Genomic DNA, 17,185 nt, shown 5'->3' on the forward strand with positions numbered 1-17,185 from the left:
AAGCCATGGTGAGGACATTTGGTAGTGTATCCCTTGAAACGTTCTCAAGCTTCACTGAACGTCTTATTGTTCTTCTAAACAAAGCTGGAAATGTTATTTATCAGCCTTGCGGTTCTGGAGTTGGAGAAAAATTTGGCCAGAAATGCCTTCTTGCACGCTTCCCAAGTGGTGATTTCTCCCAGATATGTGCTTTGTCTCCCAACGAGAATGGGAACAGCCGAAATTTGAATCCATCCTCACTAACTCCATTTATATTGGTGAGGCTACAGAGCCTATCAAATTCATCTAGATGACCAATGGGTCCTCCATTGGCAATCCATGAAACTTGTTGCTTTGTATCATCTGAATGAGACTACTCTTGATCTCAAAATTGTTTTTCTCGACAGCAGGTGGCACAATACCATTCCTTTGAGTATGAGTAGATGGAGCATCCCCTGCTCCTATGTAGGTCCTTGCTTGAGGAGCTGGTGGACTGTTCTGATTGTTCATTGTCTCCTCAATGATTGCTGGTTGTGGTTGTTGAACTTGTTGTTGTCTGAGTAGCCTTGGACTGTCGATGTTGTCGATGAAAGAACTCAGGTTTTGGCTACCTCTGGATTGTGTTTGCATGCACAAGTAGGTGACCGAGTGTGTACACGAGGGTCAACCCGGTCCAGGTGATCGAGTGAAGGCTCGGGTGGGTGCTCGGGTTGTACCTAAGATTCAAAACAAACAAAAACGAAAGCAAACAAGTCAGATTCCGAACCAATACAGATAAAAGAACTTGATCTAGCAAGTGCTGAAATCCTAAACGTAGCAAAATAAATACAACCTAATGGCAATGGCGCCAAATTGATAAGCGGATTTCCACCCAGGGTATCAATTCCCTATGCAGTTGTAGTACAAAGGGTTATCAATCCAAATGGTTGTTTATGCTAGCAGGAAGGATGCAATCAGAACAATGCAAGTCAAGTCAAGCAATTAAGGGTTTTGTCTAACAATCCTAAAATAATAAAAGAAAATAATATAAATAAAGAACCACACGACCTAAGCACTGGATGCAAGCATTCAAGTACAGGATTGGGTGGAGTGATCGAGTTAACAAATGAAGTATGAACAACTCGAGGGGTTACTCGAAGCAGGTGATCGTGTACCTGTTTGGGTAAGGGATCGAGTGATGAATGAAAATGCAAGCAATTAAGATACGAAAGCTTCTTAGGATGGGGTAATCGAATTCTAAGTATTACTGACCAGTACAGATGTCTTACATGCCTCAAGCAAATATTCCCTAGACAATAAATCTCTAAAATCTTGTTAAAACACTCTCGTGATAGAAAACAATCAACCTTGATCACTCCCCTACCCCACTCTCGTTGGAGAAACATGACCAAGCAGGCAATAAGAACCGATTCATTATTTTCAGTAAACCCCTTACTCATCTAATCTCTTAGGCTAAGTGAATAAACCTTTATCATTGGTTGATTCAAGCATCTCATCTACACCTCTCGGTGGTAAAACACTTTAGATCTAATATCACCCTCTCAGTTTGTTGACAGCATTAAGAACACCAATCTAGAAGGGAATCTATTGAACATATACAATCAAACTAAGACATCCTAACCGATCAAGAACACAAAATCATCTATCCCATCCCTAGAAACTTTACTACACTACTCGGAAATCATAGCAAGAAAATAAAAGCATATATGAACGAAAATTGCATTGTATTAAACGATAGAGTAGAGAAATAAGGGTACAGGATAGAAATCTAAAGAAATGATAAAAATATATGAAAATAAATCTTAAAAAAGTGAAAAGTGTTTTGAGTCGCTCAGTTCTCTCATAGAAGCTCTCGCTCTCTGGTTTGAGGGTCTGCGGCGTGCTCGTTTGCAAGGAAGAAGAGGAGGGGTTTATATATGGAAACCCCTTTGACCTAGCTTCCCATTCCTGCCCGAGGGTCTACTCTACGGGGTACACGAGGATAAGGTCGACTTACTCCTCGGGTAGATCTTCGGGTTGTTCTTCCTGCTCTCGGATCCTTCTCGATCGTGTTAGGGTTTAGACTGTTCTTGCAGCTCGATGGCTCCTTCAGATACATGCTCGGGTTTGTCCTTGTTTTTCCCCATTTTAGGCCCTTAAGCACATGTTTTCATCCAAAGTATGCAAATGCAAAAAGACAACACCCTAAGTGGCCTAAAAGTGAATTCCTATAGTTAATGACCTAAAAATGCTAAGGTAAAGGTATAAAGAATGCAAAATATAGACAAAAAATGATGCTAAAAAATGTAAATTAGAGAGTTATCAAAAGCCTACCACATCAAATTACCCGGTGAGTTCCAAGCATCTACTTCATTCAACGTTATTGACTTAGCCCCTTTTGATGTAGGTGATGGGCAAGTTTTGTGGACTAAACCTTTACAAGGGGGAGGGGATGATTTAATCCAGATGACCAACCCAGATCTGAGACTAATGGATTAGGCCAAACTCCAAGACTAGTATCAGGAGCCAAGACACGAAGCAACAACACAACGAGGACCCTCCGGAATAAGTGTAATCTGCTGGCCCATAGGATTGTCCGAGAGAATGAGCTGCATGATCAAAGAATTGTCTGAGAGTGTGAGCTTCATGATCAAGATCAATGTCGAAGGAATCCACCAATAGCGTCTGAAGCCACCCAGAAGGTCTTCACCATTACCCAATGGTGAAGACACCAAAGTCATTAGAAGGAGTCATACTCTTTTTCCTACTTCGGGTTTTTTTCCAATGGGTTTACCGAAGGGGTTTTAATGAGGCAACAAGCTCTAATGCATCACCACGTCCTTCCCAATGATGAGGCGAACCTATCCTTTTTTTTCCTTTCTTTTGAGCTTTCTAGTGATTGTTAGCTTTGCTTTATCTAAAGGCCATGTGTGTGCCTTAGCTTTGACCACATGTTAGGGTTAATTGTCTCCCTTTATGTAAGCTAGCCTATATAAAAACATAGAATCCTCACATGTAATTGAGACTTTTCTGAATAAACAAAATTTTTTCTTCATCTTGTCTCACTCTTTGTTTCTCTGACAGCGATTAACTAGAAATTTGAAAATTTTAGAAGACTTCGAATCCGGGATTTACTTCTTCTAGCAGCTGTATCATGAGTCCTTCCATAGCTTGTGTATCGCTACATCATTTCATTATTACCCACCAGAGCAGATTACTGAAAAGATCGTCTTTTGTTAAGCTAGCAACCCATCTCTTCCATCACAAGCCAACGAGGTAGATCACTAAGAGGGTTGTCTATCGTTAGCTTGAACCATTATCCGCCAAAACAAACCGTGACCGAGTCCTTATTTTCCGCATTTATGCAGTTCGTGACCCGAAGCCATCTGCTCGTCCGTCCATTCTATCATTTTTCCAACCCAGGGTCACATCAGATTGTCTTGTATGTTATATTGAAAAAGAGTTACTTGATTATGTCACTAATGAAAGAATGATAAAGAGATTTAAGTCTATGAGTGAGAGTACATACAATATACTTGTAAACTATAGCTATTTTTTTTAGTGATCTTTATAATTATTAAATAAATATTTGTACCCGGTAAAAATAGTTTCTGGATCCGCTATCGCTACTGTGCTAGAATTTGTACACAGTTTGACAAAGTTATAATTAAATATAGCGTCTGAATTATGGTTTACATGATTCGTTTAATTACTCAAGTAAAGTCTAAAACTAAATCATAAGAGTATCAATATAATGAAAAATTTTGTAGCCAACAATGAATCAAAGCGATTTGAGATTGTGTAGCGCACCAATCCAAATGTTTTGCCTTTACCATCACTAGATTCTTAGTTTGAAAGTTTGAATATATATGAGCTAGTTACACATATTTTAGTTTTAGAAAAAATTAAGATAATATTTAATCAACTTTCTAAATGACTAAAATAAGGTTTTCAAATGTAAAAATGATTTGAAACTATAAGTAAAAAAATAAAAATAATCTCACAAATTAAAATGTAATTTTGGATTAGAAGATAATGTTTAGACATTATTTTGAAATGCATAAGATTTCAACTTATAAAATTAAAATAAATATTTCATTTAAAATAAGCCTACAATGCGGTGTTTGGATATCTCTATTTACATAATTGTCCACTGTGATATATAATGATCAACCTTTACATAATACAAGATTAGAGTGTCTCACCACGGCATACCATCAAGTTATTTTGGTGGCCAATTATGTAAAATCGAGGCGCCCAAACACCGCATTGTAGGAACCTTATGTTCTTCGTTTATACATCCTTAGTTAGACACTTTATCCTACTGTCACACATGCTCCTACTTATTATTCTTTTAGATTTACGGGTTTAGTAGGAAATCAATCATAGATTTGCTAAATCCTTGATAAGATTGAAAGGCAGACTTGTAATCTGGCTCAATATTTCAAATGAAAGTAATAATAGTTATATTGTAAACGATTTAGTTCAAATGTAAAACGAAAAATTAGACAAAGAACAAAAAAAAAATTATAACTATTTATATTTTATAAAGTAAACTATTTTCTCTACATCATTGAGCTTTTTCCACAAAATCGAAAAATAAAAAAACTGAAAGGTCTTCACATCAAGGATTCACCTGAAATTTGTAACAGAGTAAGAGACATTTGACTCTTCTCTTTTAGAGAAAACAGAAATGAGAAATAAACTCTAATTAACTGGAACTTGTTATTTACATCAACTACAACACTGAGGTATATAGAAAACAAACAAACACTACTACATCATAATGAGTTGTGTCTCTTTGTACTTGTGATTTTTGGATGAAACGACACAAACCAAAACGTCACGACTTAAACGCGTTTCGACTCTGGAATCTCAATTATCGACTAACAATAAAAGTCAAATAGGAGAACCATGAAATTGAAAGCGACAAATTACCTAGAGACTAAAGAACACTTGGAATATCGTAACTGACGGTGGTATCTCTACGGAATCAAAGGGGAAATCACAACTACGATAGCCGGAGCAATGAAGCAATCACTGGACTGATAAATGCAAAATGAAGTTTTTTAAAAGAAGGAAATAGGGTTTGTTAATTAGGAAGCTCTATATATGAGAGAACGAAGAAGTGTGATGCTTGAACGAAGCAGTTCATAATATATGAGACAGCAAAGGAGTGTGATGGTTGAACAAAGCAGTGTGAACGTGTGGACGCAATCCTTGGCTGCGAAGGGGTGAGAAGAAAAAACTATTTTCAACCGTAAGATCAGTTTTCTTTTTATCTAAACCGTTAGATTTTGCAGACCCTTAAAAAATGGGTTTGCTATTATATATAGATGTCTTCCACAAGATTGGAGATGCAGCACTACTTTAGTACTTTCAAGAATATGAATTGCTAATCACAAGAAACCAAGAGATGTCTCCAATGGAGTCTATCAAGATTCCCTCTTGTTCTTGTGCAACGCAAAATCAGAGGCGAAATAGAAGAAGGGGTTGATTACTAATTAATTTTTCGTGGTGGGAGCAAGAGATTGTTCTTTTACTTATAATTTAAAAAAAAAAAAAAAAACTGATTATTATTTTCTGAACTAAAAAATGTATGCGTATTATCACCAAAAAGATGAAGAGATATGTATACACGCATTCCAGAGATATATCATATTCATAAGAAATCAATTGGTGATCCCTGCAGGCAACTTAGGTTGAACGTGGCGGTGCGGCCATGGGGTCCAAGGAAAGAGTTCTTTAGTGTCTTTCATTAGGAGACCTTCACGTCTTATTGCTAAAATGCATTTGTAACCAGGACATTTTTTCCCGAGCGCCGGGGACACATCGATAAAGACATCTGCGAAACCCAAAACCGATCGGAAATGGCAATGTTGAATAACTTTTGCGTTTGGATTAATCCGGTAAAAGAAGAATTTGGCGTAGAAAATGTCTCCCGGAAGAGACCTTTTCCAATGTTGCATGCCATTGGTGCACATGAAGCCTGCTTTCGGTTTCTTGAGCCCTTTCATTTCATTCACGGCTTCAAAGATCACATTGGTTCCGTCTTTGAGTTCGAAATCGGAACTGTAGTATTCGCTGGGATGAATCGTTTCGTAGTCAGCATAATGGTTTATGAGAGGGTCGTCCCACTCGCCGCTGGTGACTTGTATCACAAGGCATAGACATAGGACTCCAAGAACCAACTTGTTTTCCATTTTCTCTTTTAGAAAATTACTTTTTAGGTTTTTCTCTTTTTTTTTTCTTGTTATATACGAAACATGTTCGGTTAGAGAACGAAGCCGTCATGTGCTCAAATAAAAGGTAGTTGTACGTCTTGTGCATGATGGTGTTGTAACATCCCTTATTTATCGTATCTTTGTTGACACGATCGATATATATAGTAACTTCGTAACTGTAATTTATAGGGAATAATTCTGCTGTTCTCTGGATTCGTATATATGTAACAGTTGGGCGTTTACTATTTATAAATTATTACTAAGTTTGCCTCAATATCTCACCTTCACAGTTTATGCGTTAGGATTTATGAGCACATATATATCAGAAAATGTCATACCTGAAGAAAAAAAAGTACAATATTGGATCTTCTGCTTCTGCATGTTGTGGTATGTTTTCTTGTTAAACATTTTGACTAGGCATGAGAACAAAAATTGAAACCGAAAACCCAAACCGGAACCAACTGATTCGGTTCGGTTTCCGTTACAACCATTTTACTCTACCTGGTCCTACCATCCCTCTAGGCTCCTATTATCGTAAACACACTTTTCAAACAAACATTACTCTTGTAAAAAATTACATCAGAATGCCATTGGAAGCAAAACAAAATAATAGATTTTCACTAAAGGTAAAAACGTCAGTTACTCATATCTTATTCCGATAAACGCACGGGTTACCGGGTCGGATCTTACATTTTCTCATTTTTTCCTTATCTCCAAAGCCTTTAAGATAATATAATTCCATCATCTATTGCATAAAATAGAAATTGTCTGGTGGTTACATATAGTGGGGATTTGTTTCAAAGGTACCATTCTACCAAGTTCAATTCCACTTGGTGTCAAATTAGTAGATTTTTATTTGGTTCCGCATTTGTTAAGTCTTTCTTAATTAACAAGCTCAGCAGAATGTTTTTGTTTTACTTGGTTACCCCATTCATTGCCCTATTTATTTTTTTTTCTTTATTTGTTTCTTTTTATTTAAAAATAAATAAATTAGTTAAATACGGAATAAATCAAAATAACCACTATAATAGTTTTCCATAAATCTCAATAAAAATATCAAAAATGATATTAAGATAAATTTTTAAAAATTTGGTGTCAAAGTTTGTTAGAATTACGAATATTGCAGTTTCCATAAATCTTGAATATGTAGTTTAATTGATTTAACCGTCTACATTAATGTTTGTCTTGGTAACTAAATATTCGAGATACGGATCCCGTATTTATCTCAAGTTGAGGAATGAGTAATTCAAACAATAAAAGTAATTATCTAAACTATTTCTAATCAAAAAATAAAATGAAATCATAAAATTTGGATAATTAAATTTAATTTTAGCTTTCAAATATAAAAATGGATATGATACAGGAACATGTTGTATGTCAATATATTACTTAGAAGACATTAAGAGTCTAAGTGGTTAATAGGTCATTGTGTATTGTGTTGTTTATACAAAGATATATATTATGTTGCAAAAAATTTACTTGGAGGCAGGGCCGGATAGTGAGTAACTATGTTGCAAAAAGGCTGAATAGGGTGTTGTGTTGTCCTCGGGCACTACTCCAATGGCAGGACGCAGTAGTTACGCATTTACCGTTTATGGCTTCTGACCATGCTCCGCTTTATGTGCAGTTACAACCTGAGTCTCGTGGGAATCCGCAGCGACGGCCATTTCGGTTTGAGGCTGCGTGGCTGAAACATGATGGGTTCAAAGAATTATTGGCGAACTCGTGGGATAGGACTGTTTCTACTCCGGCTGCTTTGGATGGGTTGCGAAGCAAACTGAAACAGTGGAACAGAGAAGTTTTTGGTGACATTCTAAAGAGAAAGGAGGGGTTGGTTAATAAGATCAAAGTTGTACAGGACCAGTTGGATTTAATTCAATCGGATGCTTTATTACAGAGAGAACAGGACCTGTTACAAGAGTTTGAGGTAGTGTTAGAGCAGGAAGAGACGCTATGGTATCAAAAATCCAGGGAGAAATTTATTACGATGGGGGATCGTAATACTAAGTTCTTTCATACATCCACCATTATTAGGCGGCGACATAACCGTATTGATATGTTGCGTGATGAGGATGGTAGGTGGGTCTCGGATGTGCAGGCCTTAGAAAGTATGGCTACTGCTTTCTACAAGGAACTCTATTCGATAGAGGATCGCAAGCAGGAGGTTGGCAGTCTACCGCAGATGGGGTTTGTTCATCTTTCACATGATTAGGTCCTTGTCCTGAATAAGCAGTTCACCCCTGTGGAGATTGAGCGGTCTGTGAGGAATATGGGGAGATATAAGGCACCAGGGCCTGATGGGTTCCAACCTGTCTTCTATCAACAGTGTTGGGAGGTCGTTGGTCCATCACTGATCCGCTTGGTGTTGGAGTTTTTTGAAACAGGTGTGTTGCCTAAGGAAACAAATGATGCTTTGGTGGTACTGATAGCAAAAGTACTTAAGCCAGAGAGAATGTCGCAGTTTCGTCCTATTAGCTATTTTAACGTCTTGTTTAAGACGATTACTAAAACAATGGTGATGAGATTGCAGAGAGTGATGCCTAAGCTCATTGGTCCCGCCCAAGCAAGCTTTATGCCGGGTAGACTAAGCACGGAAAAAATTGTCGTGGTTCAGGAAGCAGTTCATTCCATGAGGAGGAAGAAGGGTAGAAAAAGATGGACGTTGCTCAAGCTTGACCTTGAAAAAGCATATGATCGAGTAAGATGGGATTTTTTGGAGGATACGCTCACGGTGGCTGGTTTATCAGAGAACTGGAGTTGATGGATTATGCAATGTGTTTCTGGTCCCTCAATGACAGTACTTTGGAATGGGGAAAAGACGGAGCCATTTACACCAGCTAGGGGCTTGCGTCAAGTTGACCCTTTGTCGTTGTACTTGTTTATACTATGCCTAGAGCGGCTATGTCACCTGATCGAGCTGGCGGTTGATTCCAAGGAGTGGAAACCGATTAGTATCTCTCGAGGTGGACCTAAACTGTCTCACATTTGCTTTTCGGATGACCTTATCCTATTTGCTGAAGCTTCGGTGGCACAAGTATGGGTTATTCAAAGGGTTTTGGAAAGGTTTTGTATGGCTTCGGGTCAGAAGGTGAGCTTGGAGAAGTCTAAGATCTTCTTTTCAAACAATGTGAGCCGCGATTTGGAGAAGTTGATAAGCGATGAGAGTGGTATTAAGTCGACACGAGACTTGGGAAAATATCTTGGGATGCCAGTTCTCCATAAGAGAATTAATAAAGAGACTTTTGGGGAGGTTCTCCAACAGGTATCTTCGAAGCTCTCCGGTTGGAAGGGGTGTTTCCTGAGCTTTACAGGGAGACTAACTTTGACGAAAGCAGTCCTGTCCTCTATTCCAGTGCATTCCATGAGCACCATTCTCTTACCACAATCACTGTTAGCAAAGTTGGTTCAGTTGTCGAGTACTTTTCTGTGGGGAGGTACGATAGAGAAACGAAAGCATCATCTTATCTCGTGGAAGAGGGTTTGCAAGCCAAAGCAAGAAGGGGGATTAGGGATTCGCTCTTCTAAAGAAATGAATAAGGCTCTTCTTGGTATATTGGGATGGCGTTTAATCCATGATAATGAGATTTTATGGGCGCAGGTTCTGAGATCAAAATATAAGGTTGGTCATGTGCATGATGAATCCTGGTTGGTGGTGAAGAGCATGTGGTCAGCATAATGGCGCAGTGTGGGTGTGGGGTTGAGAGAGGTGGTTTTACCGGGACTTGGTTGGGTCCTTGGCGATGGGAAGGAAATCAGATTTTGGAGGGTTAAATGGTTAAAGAATACTTCAGTCACTAGTACAGAGTTTCGAGACTTGCCACCAGGTCTTCTTGACGTTAGGGTACGAGACTTATGGAGAAATGGAACAGGGTGGCAGTTTGATTCTATCCTGCCCTACACCTCTGAAACCACGCGGCTGAAGCTTGGAGCGATTGTGTTAGATAATGTTACAGGAGCACCAGACAGGTTGTCTTAGACTGGTAATCCGGATGGTCGTTTCACGGTGAAGTCCGCATATGCTTTCGTGACACGAGATGATACACCGAGACAAGATATGGAGAAGTTGTTTGATTGTGTTTGGCAGGTGCAGGGCAATGAGAGATTTCGATGCTTCCTTTGGCTGGTTGTGCATCAAGTAATAATGACTAATGTTAAGAGATATCGTCTCCACTTAGGCGACACGAAGATTTGCTCTGTTTGCGCAAGCGCTGAGGAAACTATTCTCCATCTTTTGGGGGACTGCCCAGCAATGGAGGGGGTCTGGAGAAGGTTTGATGTGAGCACAGGACCGGAACCCGACCAAGACGCACCAGACGCAACCGAGTTGCCTGACCAAGACGCACCGGACGCGACCAAGACGTTTGATTCGAACACGGCCAAGGCACCAGTAGTCTTCCCTGGAGCCACGACAAGGTCTAGGAGCTCCGCCAAGTCTACCAAGCAGCGGATCAACCTCTTTGTCCAAGCGTTCGTCCAACACCGCGACCCGACCAAAGAAGACCGTAAAGAGATAGTTCGCACGGCCTTCACCCGTACCCAAGGGTGAAGGCAACCAAGTCATTGTAAGTGAGGAATCATACTCTTTTTCCTTACTCCGGGTTTATCCCACAAGGTTTACCGGTGGAGGTTTTAACGAGGCAAGGAGCTTCAATGCAAAACGTCCGAAGCCAAGTCGTTTTCCGCGCCAAGGCGGAAGACAGTTTTCTATCTTTACTTATGCTATGCGTTTTGATTTGAACTCAAGAATCTTCTTTTGAACGTTAAGTAGAGTTTTTGGTTGTGTTTGAATCGCTAAGGAGCGACGTGTTCTATTTCAAAGAGAACACGTCTAATGACAAGTGTGCGGACCATTGCGAGTCCGCGTGTCGTTAAACCTCTCCTTTAACCTAGCTATTTAAACCCTTTCTTAAGCTCTTGTAACCCTTAGACTTGAATTAAATAAAAACATTTCTCAAATAGAGATTCTTTGACCTTGTCTCAATCCTCTCCTTAGAACCAATCCATGATTGCTCTAGCGAGAGAACCCTAACGTGCCGTCGTTATTCTGGCAATATCGTGAGGCGAGCCAACCCTCACGTGTTGTCGTTCGATCCATCATCGTCTCCATCACTTCTAGCCGATTCGTTCCTCGTATCGCTAGCCGTTCTGCAACCTAGCCGTCCGTACCGCTTCTGTTTGTCCGCAAACAAGACCAAAAGCCAGACCTCCCAATCCGCTCGTTTGTTTTCTCTCAACTCTTGTTTCCATCGTTTGTTTACATCCTTAAGTCGAATCACCGCGTTTTGTCTGAGGAAAGTCGCTCCTAGCTTGAACGGCCCGAGAGCGTTTTCCCCATCCGTACTGTAGCCGCGTCCGTCGATCGCATCAGCTGGTATTAGAGCTCAACGTTCCTAACACAAAAAGGTTGTGTCTTTCTAACCCAGAAACTCATTTCCTTGTTTAAAGTTTGGATCTTTAGCATATCTATTAGTCATGTTAGCTTTATCTCGTTCCGCATGCTTCGTTTAGCCGTTTTGTTTAATTTGGTGCATGTGTTGTGTTGTTAGACGTTTGCTTAGGTTGTTTAGTGTTCATCATGTTCTTCATTTTGTTCATCCTTGTTCATGCGTAGACGTTGCTAGATCGATAAAGTTAGTGTATTGCTTTCATAGTCTTGTTTTGGTCATAAAGCATTTCTTGTTGTTATACGCTTTTGCTTTTACTTTTGTTTAGTCATAGGTTTGCTTTTGTGTGCTGTCATCAATCATTGTGTGACAAGATAAATATCTCTGTGTGGTCCTGTTAAACGCTAAGATACTCATGCATATTCTCTTTTGTTTTTGACGAGGTTTAAATTCAAACCAAGCCGCGCATCGTGAAGATCTACGTCACCGTTGACTGTCCGTATGATGGCCGATCAACAACCACCAGCGAATCCTCTACCTCCACCCGAGATTGGAGTTCTCGCAGCCCTATGCAATGGCATTGAACAACTAGCCGAGCGTATGACGCGTCATGAGCTGTTAAGCCCACTAAGGGAAGATCCCTTACCTATGCGGCGTGAACGTCAATAGGAGGAACAAAGCGACCAGTCCGACGAGGACTACGAGCTGCGGCCTAGACGACACCACCGACGTGACGATCCATATGACGATGCTCCAAAACATTACGAGCCTATTCACAAGATGACGGCACCAACATTCGCCGGTAAATCTTATCCGGAGGCCTATCTTGAATGGAAGAGCCGAATGGACCACCTATACTCGTGTCCCAACTACCCGGAGCTAAGCAAAGTCCACTACGCCGTAGCTCAATTCACCGACTACGCTCTCACCTGGTGGGACCGTCTTGAAGCCGAGCAACGCCGTAATCATGACCGGCCAATCACCGTTTGGGAGGTCTTGAAGTCCCAGATGCGGAGGCGTTATGTTCCACTGCTTTACCACCGCGAGCTCCAAAAGAAGTTCCGGAGGCTCACACAAGGGACGCGAACTGTGGAGGAGTATTTCGAGGAGTTCGAACACTTACGCAACCGACTCCAAGTCGAAGACTCTGAAGAGTCTCTCATGGCGTAGTTCTTAGACGGTTTAGAAGACCGAATCGCGCGCAAGGTCGAACGACACCATTACCAACGCTTCGAGGAGTTGTTGCACCTATCAGTGCAAATTGAGGGACAAATCAAGAAGAAGAACGCCGCCTCAAGTCGCACCAGAACTCAAGGAGTTCCAAACTGGTCTCCAAACACGACAACATCAAACCGGCCACAAGAGAAGCCGAAAGCGATCAACGTCGACACAAGGTTCAAAGCAAGAGAACCGGCCAGCAACGAAATTCAAGAACCAAGACGTAACACCACTGACGTCCGAAGCCGCAACATCGTGTGTTTCAAGTGTCAAGGACGAGGCCACTACGCTCGCGAGTGTCCGAATGCGCGCACCATGATCATCATCGAATCCGGGGAGCTTGATTCCGACGGAGAAGCGGTCGAGGAGGACGACCGAGTTGAGGCAGAGCTGGAAGAGGCCGTAGCTGAACCAGACGTAGGAGAGCTCCTGATGATCCGCCGTGTCCTCAACACCAGCGTGGCGACTGTCGATGACGCAAGCCAGCGCGACAACATATTCCACACTCGATGCACTGTAAGTGGGAAGGTTTGTGGATTGATTATAGATGGTGGATCTTGCACTAACGTGGCAAGCTCCAGTCTAGTCAAGAAATTATCCCTCAATACCACAAACCAGCCTCGACCTTATCGTTTAAAATGGTTGAATGACAAAACCGTGATTCATGTGAAAGAACAAGTCACGGTTCCGTTTAGTGTTGGTCCTTACAAAGACCAAGTCTTATGTGATGTGGTTCCAATGCAAGCTAGCCACCTCCTTTTGGGGCGTTGTAATGACCCTCACCAAGGGCAAAAATCCCAAAATAAAAAATTCAAGGAAATTACCCGGAAAAGACCTAAGAAGAAAGAAGAAGTAAAACAAAAACGAATGACCAACGGAAGTCCAAAGAAATATTCGTGAGTCGGAGAATGGCCGAGCCAAGACTGGAGTGACCGGAGGTGCAATCGAGACCTTAAGACCGATCGAAAATTAACAACTTATGCGGAAATGACATCCGCGGAAGAGACGGTTAAGTACCGAGAGAGAAGACCGAGACGTCCGAGAGATGTCTGGGAGATGACCGGGGGAAGACTGGGAAGTCCGGACATGATCGAGAAAACTGTCCGAGAGACCGAGAAGATTATTCGAGTATTGCCGAGAAGACTGATAGCATCCGAGAGACCGAGAAAACTGTCCGAGAAATATCGAGAGGACCGATACTGTCCGGGAAATGCCGAGAGGAGCGTCCAAGCAAGACCGAGACTTTCCGAGAGGCGTCGAGAAACGTCGGACGAGAGGATGGGTTTTGCGAAAGACGCTAACCGATCCAACAAAAAAATCTTCCTTCAACAAAAATCGACTAAGTCAAGAGAAAATGGAGATTAATTTAATCAAGGAAGAGTTAGTGGAAGACTAAATTAATCAAGAAGGAGATAGTGGAATAATAAACAAATCAAGAAGGAGATAGTGGAATAATAAACAAATCAAGAAGGAGATAGTGGGATTAGTGGAGATTAAACAAAGTTTTAGTGGCCAAGTGTTAATCTCATTATCGCACAAGTGTAGAAGACATGCACTAAGAAGAGAAAATGCACCTCATGCATTGGACAACTCCACCGCCCAAACTCTCTATAAATAGAGGATGTGAAACTTCATTTGGTGGTTTTCTCTCATTTCCTCACAAAAACTCTTGAGTCCTTAAACACTGTCTTCTTTCACTTAGAATTGAGAGAGATCGAGAGAGAGAGAGAGATCATCAACGCTTGCGTCGAGGGAAGATCGAGAGGAGAAGGTGATTGTGTCAAAGAGAGTCGAGAGGAGACGGTGTTGCTATCGGGGGAAAATCAAGAGGCGAGACGCGGTTTTCCATCGAGAGAAAGACGAGGGAGAGATCATCGAGTAGAGACGGTGGTTGTGTCGAAAGATCATCGAGAAGGAGACGGTGTTGTGTCGAGACGAGACGATACTTGTGATCGAAGAAGACCGAGAGCAAGACACGGTTTATGGTCGAGAAAAGATGAGAGCGAGACGGTGGTTTCGGACGAGAGCGGGACGCTATCTGACGCAAGGGAGAAGAAGATTGTCTGATCGAGTGGTGCGGTGAAGTCCGATTATCAAGTGGTTGCGTAAGGGTGAGTTATGCGGTAATGCATGTAGAGTAGATTCATGTAGAATCGGTTTAAACTTGATGCATGCGAATGGTAGGATTCATGCTAGTGAAATGTTTAAACGCACATCAAATTTGAATCACCATATAAGATGAACTTGGATGCATTTTAAGTATAATCGGATCACTTAAAATTTGGATAAAGGGTTGCATGCTTGATCGAACCTAGTGGATTTTTACTAGCAATAATTCTTGCTTAAAAATTGGTTCCATGCATGGTTAAATGAGTTAAGTATTTTGCATTTTATTGCATAATATTGAATGAGGTTAATTGCATGCTTAAACGAACTTAAGGATTTAAGAGATTAAATCGAATGGCCTTGCATGCATAATTTGGACTTAAGGATTTAAAACGGTTAAATCAATTTGGTTGCATGTGTATGAGAACTTATTGCATTAATTTTGCTTAAGTTGCTTAATTTGGTTGCATGCATGAAAAATAATCTTAAGTTGCTTGAATTGTATTTCTTGTTGCTTGTTGATTATTGCATGTCGTATTCTTGCTTGATTTCATGCTTGCGTGCTTGATTTATCATTGCTTGAATTATTGTGTGTTTTATTTTAGCTTAGTCTCTTGAATTTGTTTCTCGAGTCTTAGTTAGAATAGTAAAGTCGATCTTCTGTTCCAAATACGGATGTCACGCGTGAGTTCCCGATGACGACTCGTGTGGGACACTTTCACGACTAGCTAGCTACTAGTGTGACCGCTACATGACGATGTAGCAAATGTGTGGACTCATGCTGGTTACCTTTATGGTCTCGGCATGAGAAACGTTGTGGAACGGAACAGATTATCGAGGGCCCTTAGGTGAAAGAGTCTAGGGTATTTCTTGTTGTATTCTAGATGTCTTAAATGTGATTGATGGATGAAGGAGTCTAGGGTAATTCAAGTGTCCCTTGTTTATTCTAGTCGTCCTTGCGAGTCGCGTAGAGTTAAGAGTCTAAAGTTTCTTTAGTCGTCTTTCTCTGTGAATAGCGAGTCTAGATAGTTCGAGTCGAGTTGTTTTGGATCTAACCTCTCTTGCTTGTTTGTTGTTTAATTGCTTCCGTTATTGTTTTAGCTGTGTTGCTTTGATTATTTGCTAGCTAGTTTGCCTTGCTTGTTTTCTTTGCTTGCCGGGGTAGTCGGGTTGGGGAAAGTAGAATCCTGTTTAGGAGAAAGGGGTGCCCAGGCTCACTGAGTAATCTTAGATTACTCATGATATTATTTTGTCTTGCAGGGAAGCCTAAGTGAGTATAGAGCTGGAGCAAACATTAGGGTACCAGATAGGGTTTTCTTTTGTTCTTTGTAAAACCCTATATTTTCATAAACGGTTATGTAAAAAAATTATCCGACTATCTTTGTATATTGCTTTAACGATTTATTTTCGATGAAATATTTTATTAAAGTAATATATACGGTTTTCAGGGAAAACATGGCAAGTTGCAAATGATACTCGGCCTAGTCCGGGCTAACACAACGCACCAGGCCACAAGGGTTGCAAAGCCTAAGTAGTCTCGGTTGCGGGTGGAGTTATGCCAGGGAGGACCGGTCGGGAAGTCTGCAGCTTCCGTCCCTCAACCGTATCACCTCGGTGCAGTTCCTATCGTAGCGTCTTGTGGCTGTCCGATGGCCTTCGTGGTCATAAAACGGTTCGGGGGTGTTACAGGCGTCCTTGGCAGTTTGATAAGAGAACCACTCACTGTGGCCACACCAACCAATATTATTTTGTTCATGACAATAAGCGCATTTGTTTGAAACCATTGAGCCCCACACAAGTTCATGAAATGCAATCGAAACTGTCTAAGGATTCAGACTCTAAAACGAACTTTCTAATTCAATCTAGTGATGTTAGAAAGTCCCTTAAGGACTCCTACCAAGTTTTATTGATGGTGTTTCAAGATTTATTGGCTGAAGGGCTTGAAGGTACCATGGAGGCGCTACCGGAGGTGATACTCGATGTTCTTAGACGTTTCAAGGACGTGTTTCCTGATGAGCTACCCGAAGGGTTACCACAAATAAGAGGCTTTGAACATCAAATCGATGTCCGAGCCAAGGAGTTGGAGCGCCAAGTGTCCGAGCTTATGTCCCAGGGATACGTCCGAGAGAGTTTGAGCCCGTGCGCCATTCCTGTTCTCCTAGTGCCGAAGAAAGATGGCTCCTGGCAAATGTGTGTTGATTGTAGAGCTGTGAACAATATCACCATCAAGTATCGGCATCCTATACCGAGGCTAGACGACATGCTCGATGAGTTAAGCGGATCAAGCGTCTTCTC

General features: G+C 41.2%; 2 protein-coding genes and 1 non-coding gene across 3 annotated transcripts; 2 read left to right on the forward strand and 1 right to left on the reverse strand.

Annotated features, from left to right (window-relative positions):
• On the forward strand, positions 1-107 carry LOC147919139 (small nucleolar RNA R71). Its single transcript, XR_015594247.1, has one exon. It is a non-coding gene; the product is annotated as a small nucleolar RNA R71 (small nucleolar RNA).
• Positions 108-5,519: 5,412 nt separating this feature from the next.
• On the reverse strand, positions 5,520-6,218 carry LOC104771094 (uncharacterized). Its single transcript, XM_010495566.2, has one exon. It carries the CDS (start codon positions 6,159-6,161, stop codon positions 5,631-5,633), a length of 531 nt encoding a protein of 176 aa, XP_010493868.1. The 5' UTR covers positions 6,162-6,218; the 3' UTR covers positions 5,520-5,630.
• Positions 6,219-7,776: 1,558 nt separating this feature from the next.
• LOC147919140 (uncharacterized) lies at positions 7,777-8,394 on the forward strand. The gene has a single exon (XM_087503861.1). The coding sequence runs from the start codon at positions 7,777-7,779 to the stop codon at positions 8,392-8,394; it is 618 nt and encodes a 205-aa protein (XP_087359987.1).
• The last annotated feature ends 8,791 nt before the right edge of the window (positions 8,395-17,185 follow it).

This window comes from Camelina sativa, chromosome 20 (assembly GCF_030686135.1).
Source record: "Camelina sativa cultivar CO46 ecotype springtype chromosome 20, ASM3068613v1".
Lineage (NCBI taxonomy): Eukaryota > Viridiplantae > Streptophyta > Magnoliopsida > Brassicales > Brassicaceae > Camelina > Camelina sativa.